A 27124-nucleotide genomic window follows, 5' to 3' on the forward strand; every position below is an offset into this window, starting at 1 on the left:
TTCCTGCAAGGGCTTCTAATACCGAGGGGCACATGCTACAGACATAAGAATTAAGTAACTTCTCCAAATATACACCACTAATAATGCATGACTGAAATAAAAACACAGGTCTTGATTCGAATACAATGCTTTTTTTGTTCTGACTTGCTTTAGTGCTAGCTTTAGAGATTATCTGTGAAATTTTAATAAGACCTTATCTTGAGTGAAGGAAGTGTGTGTGTGTGTGTGTGTGTGTGTGTGTGTGTGTGTGTGTGTGTGTGTGCAGGGCTTGCTTTGTTTTGAATGCCAAGAAAGCATGATAGCAATTCCTCATTTCTCTCTGTAGCTGTTTGAAATACTCAGTGTGTCTGGACTTTTCGTACATACAACCAGTTCAGCCATACATGAAATAACTAAAATGAATAGTGCCTGAAGCAAATCATTTGTAATCTCACTTAAAATAGTAACTTGGATTCACATGTTTGTTCTTTATGTTGTATTTATTCAAAGTTTACCTACTTATATATTTATTTTTAGGTAGAGGATGTATCAACATTCTTAATGTTTGTCAAATTCATTGGCAGGCAGATTTATAGTTGTGTTTGGTCAGTTGCTTAGGGGACAGAACTAAACAGCATATTGGTTGTGTTATGTCGGGCTTTGTGGTTTTACAGTTTAGGAAGTCCAGTCCTTGTTTAATAGCATGCAACCATTTCTGCTCTCAAAGTTTCCTTCTATATGGAACTAGTCATTTAAAAAAAATATTTGGAGGAGACCAAAAAACATCTAGACTCCAAAACAAAGAAATAACGCCACAGTGTAATCAATTAGGAATTATTTTGTTTCCACAACAACTAAACATTTAGAAATTATTGTTGGAGAACAGGAATCTGCCTGAGTGTGATTCAGAGTAGAGATTCTAAGCCTCAGAGTCAGGCCAGTTCATGTGGAAATCTGAGCTGTTCGCTCACAAGGTGAAGACAATGGTAGCCAATGTGTGTGGCTGTACTGATCAAGGGGCAGGAAGATAATGGTATGGACATGTGCAGTGCCAGACGCAGGTAGATGGTGGACATTAGTTCCTAGTACTTCCAGCTGAGTTTCTAACGTCAGACACAAATAAGGCATATGTGCTTTTAGGATATTCAATCAAATAGAAAATGAAAGAATTCAGAGAAGGACCTCCACATTGCATGAACTAGTTTAAAGTCACATTGCCCTGTCCTTGCCCTGTTGAAACAATATTCAACAAGGTAAAATGTGACACAAAATGGGAATAATGGTGAAACTTAGGAGGCTGCTGAGAGTCAGCTTCCCCAGGAGGTGGAGGATGTCTCTCCCGCACAGAGGCTACAGTAGCACAGGGTTTTGAGACAGAGGTGATGCAGTGGCTCCAGCCCAGAGAGTCATTTTCAACGCGAGGTGCATAGGTGCAGTGTCTGAGCTCCATGTTTCTAAAAGGAAAAACAGGGCATGACCAGAGAGCAGCTTTCTCAGGCCTACACTGTTCCTAGCAGTGATGGAGGAGTTGTCATGTGGAAGTGTGGGCCATCATTTCAACCAGCAGGCAGGTCCCACTGTAGTGAAAACAGGTACACACACACACACACACACACACACACACAGAGAGAGAGAGAGAGAGAGAGAGAGAGAGAGAGAGAGAGAGAGAGTTCATTGTTATCTTGGAACATGTATCTAGAGCTGTCTATACAAGATACAGTAACAATTCATTAGTACAGAAGTTCTTCAAAGTGTTGAAAGTATGGGCCGAAGAGATGGCTCAGTGGTTAAGAGCATATGTTGCTCTTGCAGCGGATCTGAGTTTGGTTTCCAGCATCCATGTTAGACTGTTAACAACTATCAATGATGCCAGCTCCAGAGGATCTGATGCCTTTCTCTGCCTCTGTAAGCACCTATATTTAGTTGCATATACTTCCACATAGAGCCACACACATACAATTAAAATAAATATTTATTAAAAAAATAGAAATATAATCTAGTATATACCCAAAGACCTTCAGTCAACACATTGTGGAGATATTTGGACATACATGTTTTTTCTTATATGTAAAACTTAGATTTAAAAGTAAGTGTGTGTGTGTTTGTATAAAACTGGACAAGTTATCTAGAAAAAAGAACTCAGAAAAATAGAAATATCTTTTCTACCAACATCCAGAACACTAAGGCCTTAATAGTTTTTACAAGAGAATTTTGACAAATGCTTAAAAAAAATCTTCATAATGTCAGTAATATTTAACCTCAGAACAGGAAAGAATTAAATTTTAAAGTGACATGAGCATAATATTGATATCATAATTTAATCACAGGAGGCTGCTAAGAATAAGTCATTATGTTACAGAGATACTTGCACATACACATTCATTTCTGCACTATTCATAACTGGTAAAGAGTGGAGCCAACCTAAATATCCATCTATAGATAATATAAAATGGAAATTTGTATTAATACATAAAAACAACATGCTTTTATTTAGTCACAAAGAAAGCAAAGGCATGACATTAACAGGAAAATTTTATGGAACCAGAGATTCATCTATGGTAAGTGGAATAAGTCAGATTCAGGCAAACAACTATTGTGTGTTTTCTTTCATATAAAGAATCTAGATTTAAAACTGTGTGCGTGTGCGTGTGTGTGCAGGACGTAAAAGAAGAGCATTATGAGAGGAAAGGAAGAGAATGTCCTAGAAGGGGAACAAGGAAAGGGTGATAGGGTCCATGTGACCTTAAGGAAACAGGAGCTGTTTATGGGCAGAAAGGGACCCAGCAAGAGAGGGAAACAGTGCTGCATGGTGTTCCGGTTCATTCCTGTTGCTTCGATAAAAGTCTGACAAACATAGCGGAGGAAGGAGCTTCATAACAAACGTAGGAGAGGAAAGAGCTTCAGCCTCTTCTAGTTACAGTTCATGACTGAGGGCAGTCAGGGCATGAACTCAACAGGAAAGAACTTGAAATAGAACCCATAGAAGAATGCTGCTCGCTCAACCAGACTCAGTGGCTTTCTCCCTTCCTCCTTCCCTTCCTTCCTCTTTTCTTCCTCCCTCCCTCCCTTTCTCCCTCCCTTCTTCCTTTCTTTCTTCCTCCCTTCCTTTTATTTTTTTAAACTTTACTTTGAAAAATAAATTTTCACAGAATATATTTTGATTCTTTTTCTCTCCCCCAATTCTTCCCACATTCCCTACTTCCCTGCTCAGCCAACTTTATGTTCCTTCTCTCTTTCTCATCAAAACAAACAAATAAACAAACAAACAAACAACAAAACCCAAAGACACCACCTCTGACAAAACCATAAAAATGGAACTCAAAATAAACAAACAAAACACCAACAAGACAAAAAAAAAATTCCCAAGCAATGCAAAAGGAGACAGAAAGTCTACAAAAATAGCATTGAATTTATTTAGTGTTGTCTGACTACTACACCTAGACACCCTGAAGTATGGTTAATATACCCAGTGAGATGCCTTTGGAGAAAATGTTTGTTTTTTTTTTTTTTTTTCCTATGAGCCTAGCCTTTCTATACTGACATCACCTGCCTAGGTATGGGACTAACTCCTACATCAATTACCACCCTCCCTCAGACACACCCACAGCCAATCTGATCTATGCAATTCCTCAACTGACCTTTCCACTCAGGGGACCCTCAGTTGTGTCAGGTTGACAAGTAAAGCTAACAGGGACAGAAAAAGACACAAAAGTGTAAAGATGACAAAATGAAACTCACTACTTTGTAGGCTAACTTGAAAAAAAATTAATGAGAAAGAGAAAAATTAGGCCGTTCATATACATATTCGGGCAATTAACTTCAAAAATCCTAAGTAAATGTTGACCAACAGAGTGTAGCAGACATTTAAAAAAGATGAAACATGAAGGGTGTGTATTTCATGATCCTAAAACAAACAAGAAAAGGAGATCTGTTATATTATACTTAAGAAGAACAAGTGAGTCTATGAAGGGATGTAAAAGGCATTTAAGAAAACTTAAAATTTATACTTGGTTTCATTAGGAAGGAAAGAATGTAGTAGTTAACTGGTGAATATTTTCCTAACCTGCTAAAGAGCATGTAATATTCCCTCAATCCTGTGTCGTAGTGACGGGAGAGGACTCTGGAAACACTAATTTAGGGAACAAACAGTGATGCCCATTATTGCTGTTAGGATATAACAGGATTCCACAGTACGAACCATTGCAATTAAACAGGAGAAAGAAACTGCATGTTCATCTACGTGCACCAGGCAGTTTTAATTGGCATCAATAAGTTTTATACATATAAAAAGGAAGAGATGATGAAGTTATATGTGAGATGGTCTGGAAGTTGGAGGAAGGAAATGAGGGGTGGGTCTAATAAAATAAATTGTGACTGTGTAAGAAATTCTCAAAGAATAAATACATTTAAAAACAGAGTAATAATTATAGCTTCCATAATCATATATCATGAAGATAAAAAAAATCAGCTGAAATAACTTACAGAGTCTGTACAGTAGTAGATGGAAAGATGAAACAGAGATCAGTAGTTTTTACATATACAAAAAAAAAAACCATCCAGAAGACAAAAGTCTAACACATCTATAAAATAGAAGACATTTAACATCAAATCTACCAGTAAATACGCAAAATTTTATATGTACAATACAATCAAAATTTTTGAAAGACCTCTGAAGTTCACCAAAGAATGCTGTAATAAATGAAATAATACACTGTGGATGTTTTCAACATGTTGTTAGTGTCTCTTAATTCTTTATATAAATTTGTACCATCAGGAAAATTTGGGGTCTAGATAGGCTGCTTGTAAGTTAGTATGGAAAAATATGCATGCATGAATGGCCAGAAAAAAAAATCATCAAAAGAAGAGTAAAGATGGAGGGCTCGCTCCACCGGATATTAAAACATACTGTTAACCCTGAGTTATTAAGAGGATTTAGTCTGGGCATGAAGTGAAGATTAGTGGAATAAAATATAGAATACATATGTGAATCAAAGTAGCTTGTAATATTCATGGGAAAAATGTGGATTTTTCAATAAGGTGTCAGCCAGCTAGCTGTCTTGAAAAAGTAGATACATACTTCAGACTTTACACTAGTATACTTTCCAAATGAGACATAAATGAATATGTAAAACATAAGCCATAAAAACACTAGAAGACATCATAGAAAATTCTTTTCAATGTTATCATGAAGAAAGACTTTCTAACTATGATTAAAACCAGGAACCACAGAAAATAGCTGGCTAAAATCTTACTACATAAAAGAAAACTATTTCACATAGCCAAAATTACTACAAGAAACACCACAGGGATTCCTTTCTCTTCTTTGCAGTATATACTACAGATAAAAACTAATCTACTTAATATATGAAAGGCTTCAACACTTTGCTACAACAAAGCTAAGAATTCCAGATGAAAAGAATGAAGTCTCTGAATGTGTATTTTTCACAAGGTAAATAAGATGGAGTGTCTACCCTGTCTGTGTCCTATTCAGCAGCCCATCATTTTATTATTTTGGACATGAAAGTTTACTTATTTCTTTAATTTTTTGACTAATTCTTTCAAAATTTTATATAATGAACTTTCATCACACTCCCCTCCCCCCAGCTCTTCCCAGATCCATCGCATTTCCCTATACAACCAACTTGAGTTTTGTTTTTTTTTTAAGTTCCATTGATACAAATTTTCAAGGCCCAAATATTCTTGGATATATGGCCTCCCATGGGAACATGGTCATCTTTCCAGGGCCTACACTCTTAGCTAAAAACCCACTCTCCCTCCTCCAGCAACTAACATTTGCCAATAGTTCTACACCTAAGGGTGGGATGTTTGTTTCGCTTTCCCTTTCCTAGCTGGGATCTGATGGCTCTGGCAACTGTTGTGTGTCCGTAAGTGCAGCTTCCCTGCTGTGCACAGAAGACACTGTTTCCTCGTAGCTATCCACTGCCTCTAGATCCTATGCTCTTTTCACTTCCCTCTTCTGCAATGTTCCTTGAGCCTTGGAAGGAGTAGATGAGTATTCTAAAATCTCGTATTTTCTGTACTTTGGCAAGCTGTGGGTCTCTGTGTTATTCGCTATCTATTGCAAACATAAGCTATTCCATTGAGGCTGAGAGATGCATTAGTCTATGATTATAATGATAAGTTGGTTTAATATTACGCCCATTTAGCAAAATAATTGTATTAAGTTCTCCTCTAGGGTGTATATTTGTTTAGGCCATATTTCTTGGCTTGATAATGGTGCCAGCTCAACATTTCATTTTGTGAAGTAGGACTTAAATCCAATCACAAAATTATTGGTTACTCCCATGATGTCTGTGCAGGAGTTTACCAATGGGAAGGTCATTGGTAGCTCAGTCGATAATGTAACTTGCAGAGTTTACAGGTGGATAAGGTCAGTGGTTACTTTTCTCCCTGGGTAATGTGCATAGCACTTTCCAGCACTATAAAACTAGTCAATAGGGATGAAGTTTCCAGGTGAGTACCAGATTCATTTCTCCATGTTGTCGGCAGTAGGGTCTTACTGTCAAGTTCTAGAGGATGATCAAGAGCAGTGTTTTTAGGTCCTAAGCACAGAGTGGCCATGGACCCTAGGACAGAACCTACTAATGTCATTTTTTCTAAACCCATATAATTTCTAACCATAGTTTAAATACTTACTCTTTTTTAATTTACTTTTTATTTATTGTAGTTTATTCACTTTGAATCCCAGCTATAGCCCCCTTCCTCATTCCCTCCAAATCCCACCCTCCCTTCATCATCTCCTTCATGCCCCTCTCCAAGTCCACTGATAGGGGAGGTCTTTTTCCCCTTCCATCTGACCCTAGCCTATCAGGTCTCATTAGGACTGGCAGCATTGTCTTCCTCTGTGGCCTAGTAAGGCTACTCCCCAGGGAAAGGTTGTCAAAGAGCCAGCCACTGAGTTCTTGTTAGAAAGTCCCTGTTCCCCTTACTAGGGTACCCACTAGGTGACTGAGCTGCCATGGGCTACATCTGTGCTGGTGTTCTAGATTATCTCCATCAATGGTCCATGGTTGGAGTATCAGTCTCTGAAAAGACTCCTAAGCCCAGTTTGTTGGTTCTGTTGCTCTCCTTGTGGAGCTCCAGTCCCCTCCAGGTCTTATTATCTCCCACTTCTTTCATAAGAGTCCCTGCTCTTTGTGCAAAGTTTGGATCTGAGTCTCAGCATCTGCTTTGGTACCCTGCTGGGTAGAGTCTTTCAGTGGCCCTTTGTGGTAGGCTCCTGTCCTGTTCCATGTTGTTTCTTTTAGTCTCTACTTCACTTCAAAGATTGTGCATTTTACAGAGAAAGTGAACACCCTCTTCACAGCTGTCCCTTTGCTCCAAGCACAGGGCTCATGATGATGCTTTATTCCAGCTGTACTGCCCTTCTCCAGAAAAAGACCCTTTAAACAGTCTTAAAAATTATCTGTGTAGGCCAAACAAATCCATCATCATAAATACTGAACTCCATTGATGGATTGATTTAAAAGAATCAACAAGAAACCACACACGTTCACCAGGGAACTGGACCACATGCTGTATGAAGCATCTTTAGGCTTTCACCAGCTTCAAGAGTAGAGCACGATTACCTCATAGGGATTTAGAAGTGGTTTCAATGAATTAAAAGTATCAGGAGAAGAATGCTTGCCATTAGAGATGTTAATTTTTTTTCATTATTTTTGGCAGGGTGGGCTGCTTCATTAATAACTTCTTCAGAGTTTTGAATGCAGTTCCAACTGCTTTGAACTTTCTTCCCTTCTTTCATCTGCCTTTTTGGTTTTTAAACTTAGTAAGTATGATGAGATGCATAGGGCTCATTAACGACTTCAGTATCCTATTAATATTCTCTATTTTTAAAAATATTTCTGAGATTAAGCAACTGCCATCTTGAAGATTTCCTAACACTTGCAGTTTCTAACTACTTTTTAAAATATAGCCATAATAATGATGTTTTAATTGTACCACACACTAGTTTTCACTTCTTGAATTATTTCTTCAATGTCCATTTCTAAAGACATTACTTATGTATGTGGACCTTTCTATTACAGTAATAAACTATATACACCGTATGAATGAACGTCTGAGCCTATGTACACACATATTTTCTCTGTTTGCCAGTTGTATTATGAATTCCTTTCTAAATTGCTGCAGTGACTACTTTAGAGCAGCGATTTGCATAAGCCGTTTAAAGCAGTTGTTTTTGTCTGGGACTCCATCCGTGAGAGCCACATCTAATTGCTGGTGATTCAGGACGTCCCATGCTTTCCCCAGAACCCTTAGCAATCCACCGTGTGAGATTGTACAGACAACAAACAAAGCTGTCCACTGCCGCGTATCATTTTGCATCTCAATAACTTTTGTAAAACAATTTCCAAATGGTGCTGTTTAACAGAAAAAAAAATTATTATTTGATAGGTTTTGTGATAGGTGGGAATCTCAGCATAACTTAAAGGCTTCTCTGGCTCAGGGTGTCTTATATGTCTACAAGAGTGTTGCTGAGTGGTCCTGTAGCCATCACAAAACTTGACTGAATAATGAAGAGATCCTGGTTTCTTTTATGCCTGTTTGTATGCCTGGGTGCTCTGTGAGCTGCTGGACTGTCCACCTCAGGTATTGGGTGGCTGTGGGGCAGAGGCTCCCTTCACTCTGTGCCATGTGACCCTTTCTGTGGGGTAGAGGGCAATCCACTCACCTACCTCCTTTGGCTCTCTTCCATCAGCGTGCAAGAGAGAGGATACAAGACAAGGCCAGTGGCCTCTTAGTAACCCAGTGTTGGTGGAGACACCATTTTGTCCTGTTCCATAAGAAGCAAAGCTTTAGATCTAGTCTGTAGCCTGTGTGAAGGGAGTAGACAGAGTCCGGTTAACAGGAGGGGGGACCATTGGGAGCCTTATTAGATGCTGAGCATACCTGCTAAATCCACTGCAAACACTTCAGGCTTAATTCAGAAGAATCGTCCTTCATTCAGAGAAACAAAACATTCTAGAGGCTTCCCCAAAAAGTTGGGGTTTGAGTGGAGTCATAATGGAAAGTCTGAGAAGTAAACAGGGAAAATAGCCGTTACAGCAAAAATACTGTAAACAAAAGCAAGGAGGTGGCCATTTCCTGCAGGACATTGAAGACAGTAACACATGACATAACTGCAAATTCCCATTGGGTTTCTGATACTGATGTTCTCTACACAGCTAAAGCACTAATCAGAAAACTCAAATCAGATACTGATTTTTGCGTCATGGTTTTATTTCTGTCATGCTTGAGTATTTGTGGTATGTATACAAATATCAAAGTATAAATGAAAGATCAAGTCACACTTGCAAAATACCATGTCATCTAAGGTAAAATTAGGAGATCTGATACACTGACAGGCTGGGAAATGAATTTTTACTGTTCAATAAAATTCATTTTAACGAAGGCAAGAAGCAGAATTTTAGCTATGTAAAATCCACCAAACGATCACAGTTTGAATTTTATATCGTACTGTGAAAATGTAAAAAGTCAATAAGGCACGACTAACTAAGAATATAATCTGCCCATTTCCTTCCTGAGGTTGGAAACCGTAAGTCAGTAAATCCTCCTAGGCATTAGAAGACAGTTTTTCTAACGCCGCAGGTTAAGGTATTTTCCCCATTTCACGCAGTAGACAGTTGCGTAGAAGATGAAACACCCAGACAGCTATGGGCGCCCCAGCGGCCGGAGCTGCAGCTCTGCACGCTCGGTCCACCCGAGTCACCTCCGCGCATTTCTCTGCTTACCGGATTCTCATGCCAACCCTGCGGAACAGATAGATGCAGGGTTCTCAGATAAGGAAATTGGAAGGAATTTGGCAATACTCTGAAACAAACTCAGGCCGCGACAAAGTCTTGATTTCAACCGAAGTTGCCTGGGCTCCAATCAAAAGAATGTCTTCGCTTAGACTTTTAACGAACAGGGGTCATGTGAGAGAGCACCTCGGATCATATGAGCCTTTCTTTCTCCGGGGCTCAGGAGATTTTCCCCAGGTTGTGGTCAGCAGCAATCTAAGCCGCCTTAGCTGGTTTGGTTGGGAGTTTTTGTTGGCTCACTCCCTTTTTTTTTGGCTTCTCTGCTAATTGTTATTAACGGATGCCCGAAAAACACATGTTAATTACAGGATTTTTGTTTGTTTGTTTGTTTGTTTGTTTGTTTGAATTCAGAGGGCATAATGAGGAGAAATCCTCTCGCGCCGTTTGCAGCACCGTTTTTAAAGGGAGGGCTCCAGAGCATCAGTTAACAGGAATGTTCCTCAGGGTGAAGGGGAGAAGTGTGGGAACCGGGAGCAGAGGTATGGAAACCTTCAAGTCCTATCAGCTGGGAAGCCGGGACTGATGGCTGTGATAGGAGAGAGGGCAACAGACCGGCCCTTGTCTCTCCTTCAGAGCTTTTTAAAAGTCTTGGATATATGCCACTGGCATTTGTGGGGACACGCACGCCTCTCTGTGCCATTGTAGCATGTGCTGGTGGGTTGAGAGGAGCCAGCGGACGCTTTCTCATTATCACACCGCCACAGTGCGCTTTATCTGAGACTGAAAGCCTCTGGACAAGATTCAAACTAGAACAATGGAGGGAAAAAAGGAAACAGAATAACCGACTTACGACTTTAAAGAGACTTCAAACCCCTTCATATTAACAGAAGTGTTTAAATTTAAAATGGTTGTGCTCAGATTAATAATTTGGTTTTGTATTCAATGTTTACAATTATACCGAGTATTTTGTATTTTACTAGGCAGTAAAGATACAAAACTAAGAGATCTGCTTATGAAAGGATACACGTAAAGGCAAGAATATGCAAAGAAAAGAAAAATTTATAAACTGAATAAAACTAACCCGAATCAGGCTGTGTTTGGAGCTCAGTGTTACAGAGCCCGAGCGGTATTTTATGTCATTGCATCAACAGAGATTCTTTGTATTGTGACCAAAGACTAATCACTAAGAAGATGATATTCCAGAGAGGTGGAAAAAGAGATGAAAGAGAGACACAGGGGATGAGAAGAGAACACTGTATCGGGGCAATGGCTGTTCTCGTTGGACTATAGATATCCAAAGTGTTTTTAAATTCACAACTTTGACCGATGGCACCTCAAATTAAAGCTTTGTTTTCTTGTTGAATGCTGAGAAATATCTTTGTGCTTTTATCAGTGACCATTTTAAACAGATTAGTAACATCACACAGCCAGTAGTCGCAGACATGACCTTAGGGTTGTAGGTGATGAAGTGAAATTTCTGCCTTAAGTTGTGAGTACAATGATTAGTATTTTTTCTTTATCTTGTGTGTGTATGTGTGTGTGTGTGTGCGCGTGCGCGCTTGGAGCATGTGTCATGACGTGAGTATGAGGGTGTATGCAGTTATGCATGTGCATGCCGTGGCCAGAGCTGCTCATGGGATATCTTCCTTCATGGCTGTCCACCTCACTTCCTTTCTCTCGTTGAAGCAGTGGCTCGATGTTTTGACTACTCTAACTGGCCAGAAAATTGCCAGGATCAGCCTGGGCCTGCCTTCCAAAGCTGGGGTCACAGGCCTGCATGACGACATCCAGCTCTCATGTGAGTGCTGGAAATTTAAAATCACTTCCTCACACTTGGCGTGGCAAGCGTTCTTATGACGAGCCATTTTTCCAGCGCTTGCTTAGGAAAAAAAAAAAAAATTGAAAAGTAAAAAGGATTTGCTTTTCTATCAACTCCAAACATCTGTTTTTATTGGTGTTGCCTTTGGGAACTTGCCCTTATGCCTGTGTGCCTTTACAAATAATTTCAATTAACAAGTGCAATTCTATTTGCCTTTTAGTTTTATCAACAAACGTTAATGCTTCCACATGCGATGATACGTAGCTAAAGTCTGGCGTTCTTTAGAAGACTGTGCAGATGAATCGCTTCTCAAGTATTGACACTGCTCATTCGTAGCCCAATAACGTCAGTGTGTTTATGTCCAGTGAACTGTGACGGGGAAGTGAATTAATCCCAAGTATCTTTAAGACTTATAACGCCTGTAGTACCTACAACTCAAACACAGCGGTGGTAGCCAGACCCGATCCTGGCGAAGCACAGACACTCGAGTGTTGTACCTGAGCAACAATCTTGGAAAAAGTCTCCCCTCTTGCACCGTGTGTGCTCCAGTGTGCAGCAGCTTGGATCCCTCTCACACTCACTGACTTCACGTCTTTGCTCTAACGTGGCTCCTCCTTTCATGTGGTGGCTAGTGCTTTGCTCCCTGTATCAATTTGAACGCCCTCTCCAGATACTATAGAGTGTAACCTGCACTAATTGTTGGTAAGAATATTGTCAATTTTACTTTTGTGTTTTGTTTCAGTTTTTAAAATTCATTTGTTTTCAGATATTCAGCCTATAAGTGTTGCTTGTTAATTATTTTGCCTCTAAAATGGGAGGTTTTTTTAAAAAATAGAATCTAGATATGTGTTCTAATTACATGTCCTAATTTAGATTTGGTTAAATAATTATAATGGTTATATTTACCCAATTAATCTACTTAGAGGTTGTTTTACTATAGGCTGTAAAATATGAATTAAAGTTAGAATTTTAAAATTCTTTATGTATTTATTTGTTTTACATGGGTCGGTCGGTCTGTCTGTCTGTCTTTCTGTCTCTCTCTGTGTATATAGAAGCACACCTGTCGTGCCAAGTCTGTGGTCTGAGGACAACTTCTGGAAGTTGGTCCTCTCCTGCTGAGTTGTGGGTTCCAGGTTCTGGGTCATCAAGCCATCTTGAAAGCACCCTTGTCCTCTGAGCCTTTCCACAAAGTTTGATATTTTTTACGTAAATATTCCTCTTGTAGGCAGTTGTTCTCGAGACACTTGTTTGTACGCGCATCTCCCCTGTTCCATAGTTATTGGAACAGCAGCACCCCTCTCTTCTCACTTACTGGTGGCTGTGACATTCTTCACCGCTTTCTCTGTTGCTTTCATTGACATACAATGCCTCTATTGTTTTAAAAGTCAATTGAAGAATAATATTGCCATTTCTGAAATGCAGCACAAAGTTCTTGAGAATTATATATTTAATAATTTAAATAAATTAAATCAATATAGTAACTTCAGAATACATATATTAGCCCTTTTGTTTCCTCTTCATTAAAAATGGTTTGTGCCTTTTCATCGGAAATCCTATTTAACATAATTTCACTATAACCCTGGAACATTCATACTATTTCTACAATTATAAATGGTTTCTTCTTCAGCCCTCCTTAATCTGGCTTGTGTTTGCCTCTTTTGGACAGCTGTAGACGCCATCTGGGATCAGCCACAAAATATGAATTGTGTAATTTGAATAAATCTGCATACCAGTTAAATGCTTTGATATTTGCATTTATTCCACAAAATAAAGATGGATGGTAAAAATCCGTGTTAGTAATTTGAACCAGATTTTTTAGAGGGTTGGAAGAAGAAGAAGAAGAAGAAGAAGAGAGAGAGAGACCTGTACCTTTGGGCATAGAGCCTGCCCTGGCAATCCGGGGCACATGCTTCTGGGTTAAATGCAGCATCACATGAGAACTAGAAGGTTCTTCATGATGTGAGATGCTCTTGACCCATGGCAGAGATGCCATGAGAGGTCACCTCTCATACAAGCCTTGAGATCCATGTTCTGTACCCCAAAGGTATTCAGTGAGTGAAATTTAGCCAGACATCTCCCCAGCAGCTCCAGCCTTTGATGAACAGGCTTTAAACCTAGTCAGCAGGGGACCTTTAGATCTGGGGTCTGAGAAAGGCTTGAGGGACTTGGCCTCAGGTTGTGGCCTCAGCCACTGCTGTAGTGCTGCCAGCCCCAAGCAAGGTTTGCATTCTCCATGCACTGCTCTTGGATAATACAGGGTGCTTGAAGGCCTTATCCTTCGGCACATCCTGGTCCTTTTGGGGTTGAAGGTGACAGCTGGTCTGAGTCGACTGGGCTGCTGGGTGTCATAACCTGGACACAGGAGAGTCTGAGGCTAACCTGCTCTGGAGAGTGGTGGGAAGTCAGGCTCAGGCATTAACCAGGACTCAAAGCCTTATCATCTCCGCCCATTGTTCCATCAAACTTCACTTACAAAACACAAATCTGGGGGAAAAAGTAATTTCAGAATAGTGACTGTAAAGCATTAGAGTCTAGGCGGGGCTCTGTCGAGAGCTTGGCCTTGTACAAATGCACTGGCCATAAATCCACACAGCTGCCCAGACACACCCAGATATTTCTGAGCCTTCGAATCAAGACTTCTTCTAACTCATTTGTTTGCTTATGCGTTTTTTCCTGACAGCTGAACCATCCTCAAGGTTGCTTGAATTGACTCGGGTATTTAGAGAGAGAATCGCATACATGTCATTAAACACCAGTCAAATGTAAACACAATCTCCTGTGTTTTTGTAAATAAAACACTCTGCAAGTATGGTTCTGGATCACTAATTACAATTTTTTTTTTCTTGAAAAAACCATCAAAAGCATGCATACATTTGTTTGATTTTTATGGAAGCAATCAAGACTGAAGTTTAGCCTATTCTCTCAATATGTGAAAATCTCAACAGTATTAGATTCTTTTGTAAATACTTGGAAAATACATAGTTTATATTCTTAACTAATGATTTATTTTTTCTTAATTTTCCTTTTTCTTTCACTTGAACTGATTTTCATATTTATATTAATGTTAAAGAATTGTCTAACATAGCAAAAATTACTTTTTCTTCAAAAGATTTTAGTTTTGAAAATTTTATACTTATTATGTGTTTTGACTAAATAAGTCCCTACTTCTTCCCCTCTAACTTCTCAATCTCCTATCACCTCCCCCTTCTAATTTCATGCACTCCTTAAGCCTGCTGAACCCATTTAGTGCTGCCAGGAGGTACATGGATCTAGGGCCAGCCGTTGGAACAAGCACAACCTATCACAGGCCTCATCCAAGCTCTTCTTATTTCCCACACCCAACAGCCATCAATTGCCAAGAATTCCTCAGTGAGGGGTGGGGCTTTTGTAGCCCCTCCCAAGTTCATGTTGCATTTTTGACTGGCTTCATGTTGTGCTGATCTTAGAATGCAGTCACAGCCAGAGTGAGTGTAAACCGTCCTTGTCATGGATGCTTTGTGGCTCTTACCACCTTTTCACCTCTTCTTTCGTGATCATCCCTGTCCTCTGTGGGAAGGGGTATGATATACACATTCATTCATGGCTAGGCACTCCACAGTCTCTGCCTGATGACCTATCACTCTGTGAGTGAGTCTCCTAACAGAGCAATTAAATCTTTCAAATGAGTTTCAATAATTTTTGAAAAAGATTTGACCTCAATGACATTTTATCTATCCAAAGAAACTTTTGACAGTTAAGCAACAACCTTCATGGGAGAACACTGAATCTAGGGGACAGCAGATTAAAACGCAGGGTCTACATGAACTCCTAAAATGCAACAACAGAACAGCTTGCTGAAAAACTTTGCAAAATACCTGAGGAGACATTTTAAAAAAGGTGCAAATGTCCAATAGGTACATTAAAAAGATCCTCAACATCTAATCATGAAAAAAATAATCAATGGGAAATCAACTACCACCATACATTAGAATGGCTAATGTATAGAACAACAGCAAAACAAATGTTGAAGGCACTTTGAGGAACTAGAAACATTGTGCACCATTGATAAAAAAGTAAAACTTGGCAGCATTGAGGAAAACAAGATGGTGCCTTTAAAAACAAGTAAAAATAGAATTACCATGTGAATCAGCAATTGCATCTCTTTATGAAATCTTTCATCTCTCTCTTTCTGTATCTCTTTCTCTGTTTCTCTTTCTTTTTCACTTTCTCTGACACAGGCCATTGGGCCTTACTATGTAGCCCAGGCTATTCTCAAACTTGAGATCTTCATTCATCACATTTCTTCTAGGGATCTTTCCCCAAAGAATTAAGATCATGGTCTTACCATGTGTGTTGACACATGCTTGTAATTTCAGTATTAAATTCTGAGAATTTCAATGCAGTTTGATCATAGTGACCCCCATCCTTTCCCCTAACTACTCTTCTAAGTCCCCATCTCCTGACATTGTGTCTTCTTTGTTTTTAACCCACCCAGTTTTTCTTGGGCTGCATATATACTCATAAATGTGGTGGGGGAGCATTTATCAGAGTATGGTTGACCCCCAGAAGCCATCAGTTATCAATAGCTGCTCAGTTTTGAGTAAAGGCTTGTCATCTCCTTTCTGATCCATGCTAGAATGTTGAATGACTTGGTCTTCTGTGAGTAACCACAGCTGCTTTGATTTCATGAGTGCAGAGGTGGTATAATGTTGAGAGTACACTCTTTCATTGCGGTTCTTCCTAGCGTCTGCCTCTTACAACCTTTCTGCCCTGTCTTCCACAATGGCTTCTGAGCTGTGTGTGTATGTGTGTGTGTGTGTGATATGGCCTTTTTGTGGGTGAGCACTGCACTGACATTCTCTGCCATTAGACCAGTGGTGAGTTTCCTCATTAACTGTAGTCCACTGCACAAAGAAACTTCCCTGGTGAGGTCTGAGGGCTGTACTAATATATTGATAAAAAAGAACTAACTTGAAGTTTGATACTATGTCCTTTTAGCTGAATAATAAGGATGGACTTTAAATCCAATCAGCAAGTGGTTGGTTAACCCCGGGACACTTGTGCCACTATTGCACCTATAAAAATGTTGGCATGATGCCATGTTGGTCATTATTGCAATTAACAGCTGGGTAGGAATGTTGACTAAATTTTTCTTCAGCAACCTACATAGCACTGGGGCTATGCAAACTAGCAACCATGAAGGAAGCTTCCTGGTCAGTATCAAGATTTCTCCTGTCCTGTGACAAAAGTAGGTAGCGTCTTAAGCAATGGATGGCTTTCCATCAATTTCTGGTGGGCAACCAAGCACAAGGTCAGCAGCCTGTTTGTTTATGACACTCGAAACTGAAAACTCAAGGTGAGATAACCCACACCCAGAACTGGGCTTTTTATTTGGTAATTTATGGCTTCTGGGATGAGCATAATCTTCTGTACGGAATAATTTCAGTTAAACCATTTTATGTGCATATACAGGTGACCCAAGAGGAAAAAGCTGACTAATGGGGAGGAAGGCTTAGGGAGAGGGATGAGAAGGTACAGCAAAGGATAAGGTGGGAGGACACCTAACACTAAACATGCTTTAAAAATGGAAACCTCTCGTTGGTCCACATGTGTACACACACACACTCACTCATATGTGCACACTTGTACACACGCAGTCTCCTATACACACATATTAACATGTATTCTCATACACACACACACACACTCGCTCATAACACACACTCACTCATACACACACACTCACCCTACAAAATAATTTCAAAATTCTAATTCTAAAATTTATGAAACATTTCTTTATAATAATATAGCTATTAAATTTAAAAAGTGTTCTTGGACATGACATTGTTTTACTTCTCATTGCTCTTATAGTATCTCAATCATAGTAGAAATGATGTTTAATTAAATCTTATTTAATAGACAAATTCAAAATATATTTTCCTGACTCTCCTTATCAGCACACCGATATAGTCAATGCTAAAAATCTAATTTTATGCTTAGGATAGCATACAAAACTGAAAGTCTATATTTTGTTGCCGTTAAAAATCCCACGGTTGTTTATACAAAAGTATTCGCTGATGCCCTGGCAAGAGTCCAATCTAAGCGATAACAACCTGCTCTGCAAACCTCATCTTCCACGTCCATTGTGAAGGCATTCTTCTTTGCTTCCTGTTTTAAAGAGCTGTTTAACATTGCTGAATTCATTTACCATTTTTCTACATCCTGTTCAACAGCTCAGAGTAAATGAGCTGAATCAATCTGTGTATTATTATACACGCTGCCTGAAGTTTTGTTGAATGCGTGTACTGAAGATTATCACACAAGTCATTTGTTCAATGCATACTTTTTTTTTGGATAGTGGGACAGAATGCTATTTAGTCAATGTTAGCTAACCCATTTGTCGTGAACTTGGCTCTGAGCCCAATTTTATAAAATGCACCAAGTGAATCACTTCATGGTCAGACAGTCTTCAAGGTCTGTTCAGTGGTCCTTACAGGTGCCTCTTCTGATGTGGAGAGGAATCTACTCAGCCTAACGAGTCCTGAAATGTACTTGGCACTCGCTCAGCTCAAACTCATGCATCAGTTCTGCTCTTGCGGATTTGATGCAGATCACCTTAAAATGGTGCAGGACAGCGATGCCCAGAAAGAGAATGCTGCCGTTCCAGCTGAGTACAATTAGGAATCTGATTTCTGTTGCATCTCCCAACGAGAAACATGATCTCTTTACTTGTATTCAGAGAACAACTTTAGTGCTTTGAACATATGTATGTACACAGCCTTTCTGCACATAAAAATCGTTTAGAATTGACTTGTCTTAAATTGGGAATGCGATGTTTAGAAAGCGGATCAAGTTCAGTTTAAGAGGAAATTTGAGATGGCGGCACCTGGAGGTCAAGCACCCATCTGTTTGTCAGTCAGCCTGCTCTTTCCAGCATGCAGCTCAGACCAAATCCCTTCCTGGTCACCTCTGTAATTTCCTCTCGAGCCCTAGGGTCTCTCTGTCTTTCTCAGATGCTGAGGACATTTCCTGCTTGTCCTCTTTAAGATGCTAGCTCAGACCTTCTTTCTTTATTTATTTTTTTAAAGATAACTCATTATTATTTTAAGTTACAAATAGAATTTGGCTTTTAATTTGCCAGGTTCTGTCTTGTACATATTGCGTTGATGCTATTCGTCACTTTTCACCTTCTTGTTTGCAACTATCAACATAAAGTTGAGGGGAGGAGGAACACAAGTCATGATTGCAGCTGTGAAATCAAGCAGACCCTCAGACAGCAGCAGTAAGAAAGAGAAAGGCTCTCATTATCAAGAAACTGCTCCTAGCAAAGTGGAAACACTCCCAGGGCCAGAAATCTGTGTGTGGAAAGGAAAAAGGAAGCAAGGAGCTGGATATTGATCTTGCCAAATGAAGCAATGTAAGAAAATATTACATTGTGATTTCTTTCCGTTATTTTCTCAAGTAGGTCCAGCAACTCAGATTAGGAGAACAATGGCTGAGCTGCTGGAACAAAATCCAGTGCCTTTGATAAAGCTCCAGGAAGCAGGAAATAGCAAAATTATTGAGATGAGGCAAGTCCTTCTAAGAGTTTAACATGGTTTAAAAAAAATCGAAAGGACTCTTTGGAATTATGACATGTATCTTATCTTCTTTCTATTCATACTAACAAAATGAGTGGGTTTTAAAAATAAATTGTGTGGAAATTAAATAGTGTATATTAACCATTTGCTCAAAGAACAAACATTGTGGTTACATCAGACATGAGTCCTCAGCTGATGAATCGATTGTCACTGATCTGAGTTTAGCAAAGAATCCCATGATGAACTTACAGTGAAAATATCAGTTAGGCTCTCAAATCTTGGTTTAACCTTTATTGTTTTTTGCTCCTTCACCACCACTTGTCTTTCAATACTCTTGAGATTCTATTAGATGTTCACTGAGTGCATCGTCTCTAGGTGCTGACGGTTAAGGCAAGTGGACATAAAAATGGCTTAGCAACCAGAATCCTGTGGCAGATGCTTTTGCAGGTGAAAGATATTATGGCCCTTTCAAGAGGCTGGGTGGCTGTTCTATCACCTAAACTTCACTCGTCTCTATCATTAGTCTATTTTGCCTACTTCAGAAAGCTGTTGTAAGGCTCTGATGGGGACACTGTATAGACTCTTGTGAGCTGTGAAAATACTTGCAAATACAGTCATAGGTAGTAATTTACATGATTCAATATAGGAATGCATTGCAAATTTGACCTATGGACTTTAAAAGAAACTCACACTGAAAGGGAGCTTATTTAGCCTCTGCTTTGAAATATAGAATTTTCCCCTTTTGGATGTGATATCCCTTAGTTCTTTTTTGGAGTACAGTGTCCAAAACATGGTCTTTTTATGTAGCCTGCCCTCAAAGTTGCCATCCTCCCAGGTGCTGAGTTTATAAGCATATGCTGTCACCCTCAATTCTCTTAGCGCTTTCTCAAATTAAAATGTTTTTTTATTTTAAATCAGTTAGTGCTCTTATATTATTTTTCTCAATAATTCAATTATTGTACTTAGGACATTGTAGTATATTTATAAGACCTGCATTTTACTTTTTCTGTTAGATTGTGAAAATTTTGAGGAAAAACTCTCTCATCAAGTAGGCATTTGGAGTAGGGTTGAGCAGTGATTTTCCAGTGAGGTTTCTTTCCTAAGGTTTATTTTGTGTTTGATTACAATATTTACTAGGCAACAGAGATAGTTTTCTATTGTTCATTTCGTGGAGAAGGGGAGGAAGGGAGGGGTTGGGAGGGGAGGAGGGAGGGAGCTACAGGGTGGGATACAAAGTGAATAAAGTGTAATTAATAAAAAAATTAAAAAAAGAGTAAAGTGAAAACAATGCTCTCCTGAAAAAAAAGAAAGAAAGAAAGAAAGAAAATATCCTGGCATACAATGATAAAGGGTTCTGGGCATCCAATTAGGGATTCCACTGACGGCCCATCTATCTATGGTGCATAGTAAAGGAAGACAATATTAGCAATGGTACAGTCATTCATACAACACATGATATATATAAGAGGGAAAGCTTCCTGGTACACCCCTGTAGGAGGCATTAGATGTCTTTACCTTTTTGTCACCCAAAATTTTCAGTTTCATCTTCTGTGGACCTCAAAAATTCTTGTTTGTAAGATAAAAGAATGAAACCAAGGGACTTTGCTCCCTCTCCTATCTCTGCATTTATCTTGTGAGATTGATGAATATTTCATTTAGTTTTTTTGGTTGGGTTGGGTTTTTGGTGTAAACTATCAGATCTCCAGAGCAATGTGGAGGTGATCTCTGCGTTCTGCTAGATATGCACTCCAATCTTCCGCTGTTTTTCTTGCAGTCCAAATCACTGAGATAACAATAAAGAACATTAGTTAAAAGGCAGAACATTTAGAGACTGGATTTAAATGAGGCCTTATATATGGAGAGATATGTGAGCAGATGAAGGTCAGGGGAAGGCCATGGGGATGGTGAGAAATACAGCAGACTCATGCTAAGAGATGCTAACAAAGTTTGAAGTTTGGATACCTAGAAAGGAGAGCTTGGGTTGTCTTTGAGAGTTCCCATGAAATTTTGTGAACAGTGGAGACCGTGTTCAGCCAGAAAGGCAGGACAAAGTCATACCTGCTGAATATCATCGAAAGCCTGGCAGTAAATGAAACCAACATGAGTGAAAAGGAAGAGGAAATTGCCAGTGACATACAGACGCAGGGCTGCTCTGTTAAGTGAAGAGAAAGACTGGAATGGAAGCAAGAGCTCCAAGGGAGGAGAGGTGCATTTGCCAAGCAGTCATATCATTCAATGCTTTAAAAGTTGGAAAGGATGCTTCCAGCTGGAGGAATATGGCAGCTTGGCAAACTGTTACCTCTCCTGAGTATTTCTCATAAATGATAAAAGATTTATCTCGGCTGTCCAGAGTAGTTTGCAAAAATGTTTATTAATGAGCTTCAGAGCAGATTCTGATCTTGGTTGAAAACAGGTGTACATTTGACAGTCTCTGGGTAACTAAATGAAGGCTTAATCAGTCTTCTTCCTTTAATAGCACCTCTGACCCCATATTCTTAAAGAAAAGCATGTATGCAGAACCTTCTATGTTTTATTTTTTATTTTTTGGTAGCATTAGAGGGACCACTTTTGCAAGCTACATTCCTTATTTCTCTTCCGTATTCTTTTATAGCTCCACCCTCCCACCATCTTCTTTGTATCCCTTTCTACGTTCTAGAATGACTTTAGTAGTGTGCCATGCAGAGACATAGAAGTTTGGCTTGACTGTGCTGTTGACAGTTCATCTGTCAGGGCGTAACTGTCTGGCATGCCCAGTCACTGTTTTGCATTCCTTTGCAAAGTATGCCTTTGTTTAGTCTTGAGGGAATAGGCTTCCCTCATTTTTCCATACACTCAGAACATGGCTAATGGCCACTCTTCTTTGTATGGAATGCAGATGTTTGCATTTTCACACGGTTTAGCCAATCAGCTCTCCATCCCTTCTGCAAATTGCAAGGTGTCTAATCTAGAGGGAAGATTCAAGATATTTTTCTTGTGCCATTTCTAAGAAAAATTACATAGGTCATGGCAGAGAAATTGTGCTCCTTTCCAATTTATCTCATTATTTTAAAAAATTCTACCATCTGCTTTCAGGCCATATGTAGCACGTTATTAGTTATAGAAGGCCTGGCTGATTAGCTATTATCCTTTGAAGTATAAAACCCAATATGCTTCTGAAATGAGACCGTTTTTTTTTTAATAAAAACTAATTCTTGAGAATTTTTCTAGTTTTGTGTTGTCACTGCATGCTATAGTTTTCAATGCATCCTATGTTTTCCTTACGTAAAACAGAAAACTTTTCACCTACTGTAAAAATTTAAATGTTATGTCTTTTTGCATGATACCCAGATGAATTTTAATACCTGAATGATTTCTCACAAAGGTGAATGGTGTCTATACATGAACACTTCCAATAACGTATTTTAAAAGTTTTTTTGTTTGTTTGTTTAATAGTAGGCTGTAGGTACTGAAAATATTTGTTACAGGTATGTTGTATTTGCCAAAATAATGTGTGCATGCATGTGTGCATCTGTGTGCATTTAGTGTGTGCATTTAGTGTGTGCATGCGTGTTTATAAGCCTCTTCACACAGGCTAATATCTGCATTGTTTCTTTTCACTTGACTTAAATCACAAACCATAGCTTTTCATGGAAGCAGTCGTCCTGACTTGTTTCCATTAGAGGCAGTGGCGTGCTCAGTACCTCTGGGAATTTTTGAAGGGAACCCAGCCCTGAAGGTAACTGTGATCCAAGGCAGCTCAGAAGAATGGTGATAAATAGACACAGCTATCCCAATCACAGGGAAAGAAGCCATAAGAGCTACTGCTTGCATGGATAATTCCTTTGTATCTGTGTCTCTCAAAGTTATTAAGAAATCTCGTGGGTTGGGTGGTGAACAGTCATTTTTTTCTCCCCCCTCCCTTTTTCTGTTTATTTTGAATTGAGATGAATTTTTCTCTAAAATGTAGAAAATTGAATCATAAGATGAAGGTATGATTGATTCATTTATGTCTGAACAGTCATGTATGTGCTCAATAAATATTTTCTGACTAATGAAATAAAAAAGAACTAAATCTTAGATCTTTTGCCATTTCTGATTGCCCCTGTACTTCCTAAGGTTAAAAACGCACTGCTTTAGATATGCATGATTCATAGTAAATTATAAACTATTTTTTGGTAGCTATAAAATGAGTCTTTAGCATTTCTAATGTTAGTAGTCAATAATTATGAACTACATGCATAAAATGAAAATTATAAACATAATAAAGTCTTTAATGTTATTGGTTACTGCTCATTGATTCATGCTATTTATTTTTTTAATCTCCACAGAAATTGGTCCAGTGACAATTACCACAGATCCCAAAAAATTTCAGTATGAACTCAGAGAATTGTATGTTCAGGTGAGTGAAATGGAAAATCATTTATCTTTGGCTGACTTTTCTCATTTTTAAAATCTGAAGGAAGTACTTGTTGTCTCTCAGGGCCTTGAGAAATGTCATGTCCTTTCCTCACCCATGTCTAGAATGAATTAAGCAGTAGATACAGAATATGATATAGTAAATTCATTTGGGCAGCACCTGCAGTCACCTTTGCCCCATAACAACAGAGCTGAGAAGATGGGAAAGCTTGGCTTTTTATAAAAAGCATTTGCAGAATCCTGTCCTAGATAGGTCCTTTCTCTTTGAAACACAAAAAACAGTTAATGATTCTTTCTCACAACATAAAGGACATAACTGAGGCAATTGTGATTCTCCTTCCTCTAGACCCATAGTAGCTTGTTCAGACTAACTTTCTCCCTCTGGGCTGTTTCCATTGTTCAGTGACTTCAGTGTGTGTGTTAATCCCCTAGGAGTTAATCCCCTAACTCCTCCTCACTCCTTGGTCTACTCGTCCATCTCAGTGAACATTTTTCTGCCATATTTTAGTCCCGAACTCCCACAAACACCCTGGATCTTATCACTGTTTCAAGTCTTCCATCTCTCAAATAACTAACTGAAACATCTTGGTCTCCATCAACACATTGTCCGCAGAGATAAAGATGATGCAGCTTCTTACGCTAAATCTGTTTCCTCACGTCCACCAGGAAATTCAGGCTCACATGCTTCCTGCCAGGCTATCAGATCTTCCAATTTTTCACTCGCCACCCATCTAGTTCAGAGGCTCATCATTTTAAAACACTGTTTTGCCTTCCCTGTATGAAGCACTTTTCTGTTCTACAGGCAAAACCTCATTTCTGAGTGACTTAACTATCTGCATGTTCATGTGTGTCCACCAGTTGCCAAGGGCTGCGAGAGTCTCACACCAAGGCACAGAATACCTACCACCTGCTCTGTGAGATAAGAACAAGTCTGGGGTGCAGAGCAGGAAGAAATCATACTTTCTTTAAATCACACTTTAAAGATTGTAAATGCCACTAGAGGGGTGGAAAAGAGAAGGGATTTAAAGACAGGAAGGGTGCAAGAACAACTTACGTACAAGCCCCATGAGGAGAGGGATACAGTTAGGAGGAGGGCCTGTGTAAGTCCCTTGAGACAGAACACAGAGCCAGGGAAGAGAGTGGCCCAAGAAGGGATGAGAGATAGACAGGTATCGGTCATTCCAACCCATAGGCAGTATCTGATGAGACCCTGCAGTGGGTCACAATGAAACCGTAACCACCCTGTCTCATGTTCTCACAGTTAGTTCTCCTGTGTTTCTTTGGTCAGTTCAACCTTAAGTTCCCTTTACTGACAATTTAAAATCTTACTCACCCTCCTTAAGCCTTTGTCCTATAACTATTATAAATCCCGTGATAGTTGCTATTTCAGCAAGGGTTCTGCTCAGTGCAAGTGAGTGACTTCAGTTTCAAGTACAGGCACATAGAAACGAAGCCTTTGGCTTCTCTGTCCTTCATAATATTGTTCCTTTGCTCCTTGACACTTCCTTTTCTCTCATCTATTGTATTTTTCTTCCCACTTTTTCTGTGCAACTTCTTGGGGATGCCTCTGTCCTTCAAATTGGCAGGCAAGTATTGGGGTTTCTCAGGCTTTAGGAACTGGATTCCACTTTCTCCTCATTTTATGGCCCCCTCTTTAGGAAAAATTGTGTATGGTCTCTCTCTCTCTCTCTTTGAGCTTTTGTCTCTTTTGAGGACAGAGACTCATTTTAATCACTTGGATGTCAAGGTGGCTGTCTAAAATGAGACTCATGATAATTCCTTCTATGGTTGCCCAAACCTGGCTCTTTGTTTCCTGTTTGCTACCTTTGTAAATGCTGCTATAGTATTGTGGTTGTCTAACCAAATATTTGATTCATTGTTAATACACCTCTTACCTCTTATGCTAACCTTTAAAAAGTCTTTTTAAACTTCATAAATGTCTTTAAAATCAGCTGAGTTTCTATCTCTTGACACCATCCTAATCCCAATGACTTTACTGAAGTAATGAAGAAAAGCACTAAGTGATGTTTTTTAATTTGCTCTTGGTTTTACTTTTTAAGCCCTTCTTGAATTTGTAGATGAAAGTCTGAAAACACAACTCTGCATAGCACTGCTATCGACTTGGCCCCGTTGGGTCCCATCAAATACTGCCTGTGGGCTGGGATGACTGGAGACCTGTCTACCTCTCATCCCTTTCTTGGGCCAGTTTTTTTTCTCTCTGTGTTCTGTCTCAAGGGACTCACATAGGTCCTCCTCATAACCGTGTCCTCGCCCTTCTCCCAGGGATTGTATGTACTCTGTTCTCCTTGCACCAGAACTTTCTGTCTTTAAATCCCATCTCTTCTGCACCCCTGTAACAGAACTTATAATCTTTAAAATACTAGTTTTATCTTCAATGTGATCTCTTCAGAGAGTCCTGCTCTGTCCTCCAGGCCTATTCTTATCTCGTTAGAACTTACATTGAAGGAACATGTTTGACATTATATGTTATACATCATACATTATTGAGTCCTCTGAGTACCATGCCTGGCATGTAGAGCAGGCTCACCTATGAGTGTAAGTGAAGTGATAAGTAGGTGTGCCAGATTATGCACATGAGCACAGGTCAAATCGCAGTTTGGAGTGTAATGTTTAATCAGTTGCACTGTTAGGTGAACAGCTTGAATGGGAACGCTATGGTTACTTCTGTCTGTGCCTATCTTGTGTGCACACTGAACTGAGTTATAGTTGATGAATATGTAAATGGATTTGCTTAAGCATCTCTTGATTGTCGCCACTTTTCCTAGCAATAATCCTCTATCCCTCTACCCTTAGAGCATGTAGCTGCAGCCGTCATTAACTTGCTATTTAAAATCTAGTCGTGTTTTTCTCCCTTTGAATTGAAAAACTCTTTAGATGTTGAGATCCTACAAAGATAGCATTGTTTCTATGGTTAAGGGATTCCATTTTCTTGGTTGCCTCAGTCTCTACATTCATTTATTCTACTGTGAACCCTGAGGACAAGCACTTGTAGTTCTCACTGTGGCCTGTGCTCTGTCTGGAGGATGAGCCAGGTTAGTAGGGTGTGGCTTAAATAGTTGCTGGATAAATGAATGACACTTAAAAAAAATATGTATTTGCAGCAACATTATATCACAATGATTTAAACTCAATAGTGCAAAGATAACAAAGAGCCAATCTCAGATTTCATTGTATTGTAGAGACCCAGAAAGGCTACTTAAGAGCGATTTCAAGCTGAGGACCCATTAGCAAGAGATTTACTGTTTTCACTTATTTCTTTGTAAGAATACAGCTGAACGATATTCACAAAAGTCTGAACAGACTGAAAATAGCTACATTCCAGATGAGACCTGGCACTGCACTGTGGTTTCCTGCCTCTCCCGCTTGTGTTTTGAAGGATCTTCAGGGAGTGCCTGTACCCTCCCTGTGCCATTTGTCTCCAGGGTGAAGGATCCTGCTTCCTGACTCACACCCGGTTCACTCTTTTGGCAGAGTTCTTCCCAACACCCTCTGGAATTGAATCTGATGCAGTCAATATCTAGGGCCCTTTGATTTTATCATTAAAACAAAACAAAACAAAGCAAAGCAAAGCAAAACAAAACAAGAACTTT

The 27124-nt window shown here is 39.4% G+C and overlaps 1 protein-coding gene across 1 annotated transcript in view; it reads left to right on the plus strand.

Moving 5' to 3' along the window:
• The window catches only part of Hmcn1 (hemicentin 1), a 354052-nt gene that overhangs the window by 92476 nt on the left and 234452 nt on the right, over nt 1-27124 (plus strand). The window contains exon 2 of the mRNA XM_055624399.1: nt 23426-23496. Within this exon, the coding sequence (XP_055480374.1) occupies nt 23426-23496 (71 nt within the window). The remainder of the gene's footprint in view (nt 1-23425; nt 23497-27124) is intronic.

The sequence above is a fragment of the Psammomys obesus genome, unplaced genomic scaffold (genome assembly GCF_907164565.1).
Source record: "Psammomys obesus unplaced genomic scaffold, mPsaObe1.curated_primary_1811, whole genome shotgun sequence".
Taxonomy (NCBI): domain Eukaryota; kingdom Metazoa; phylum Chordata; class Mammalia; order Rodentia; family Muridae; genus Psammomys; species Psammomys obesus.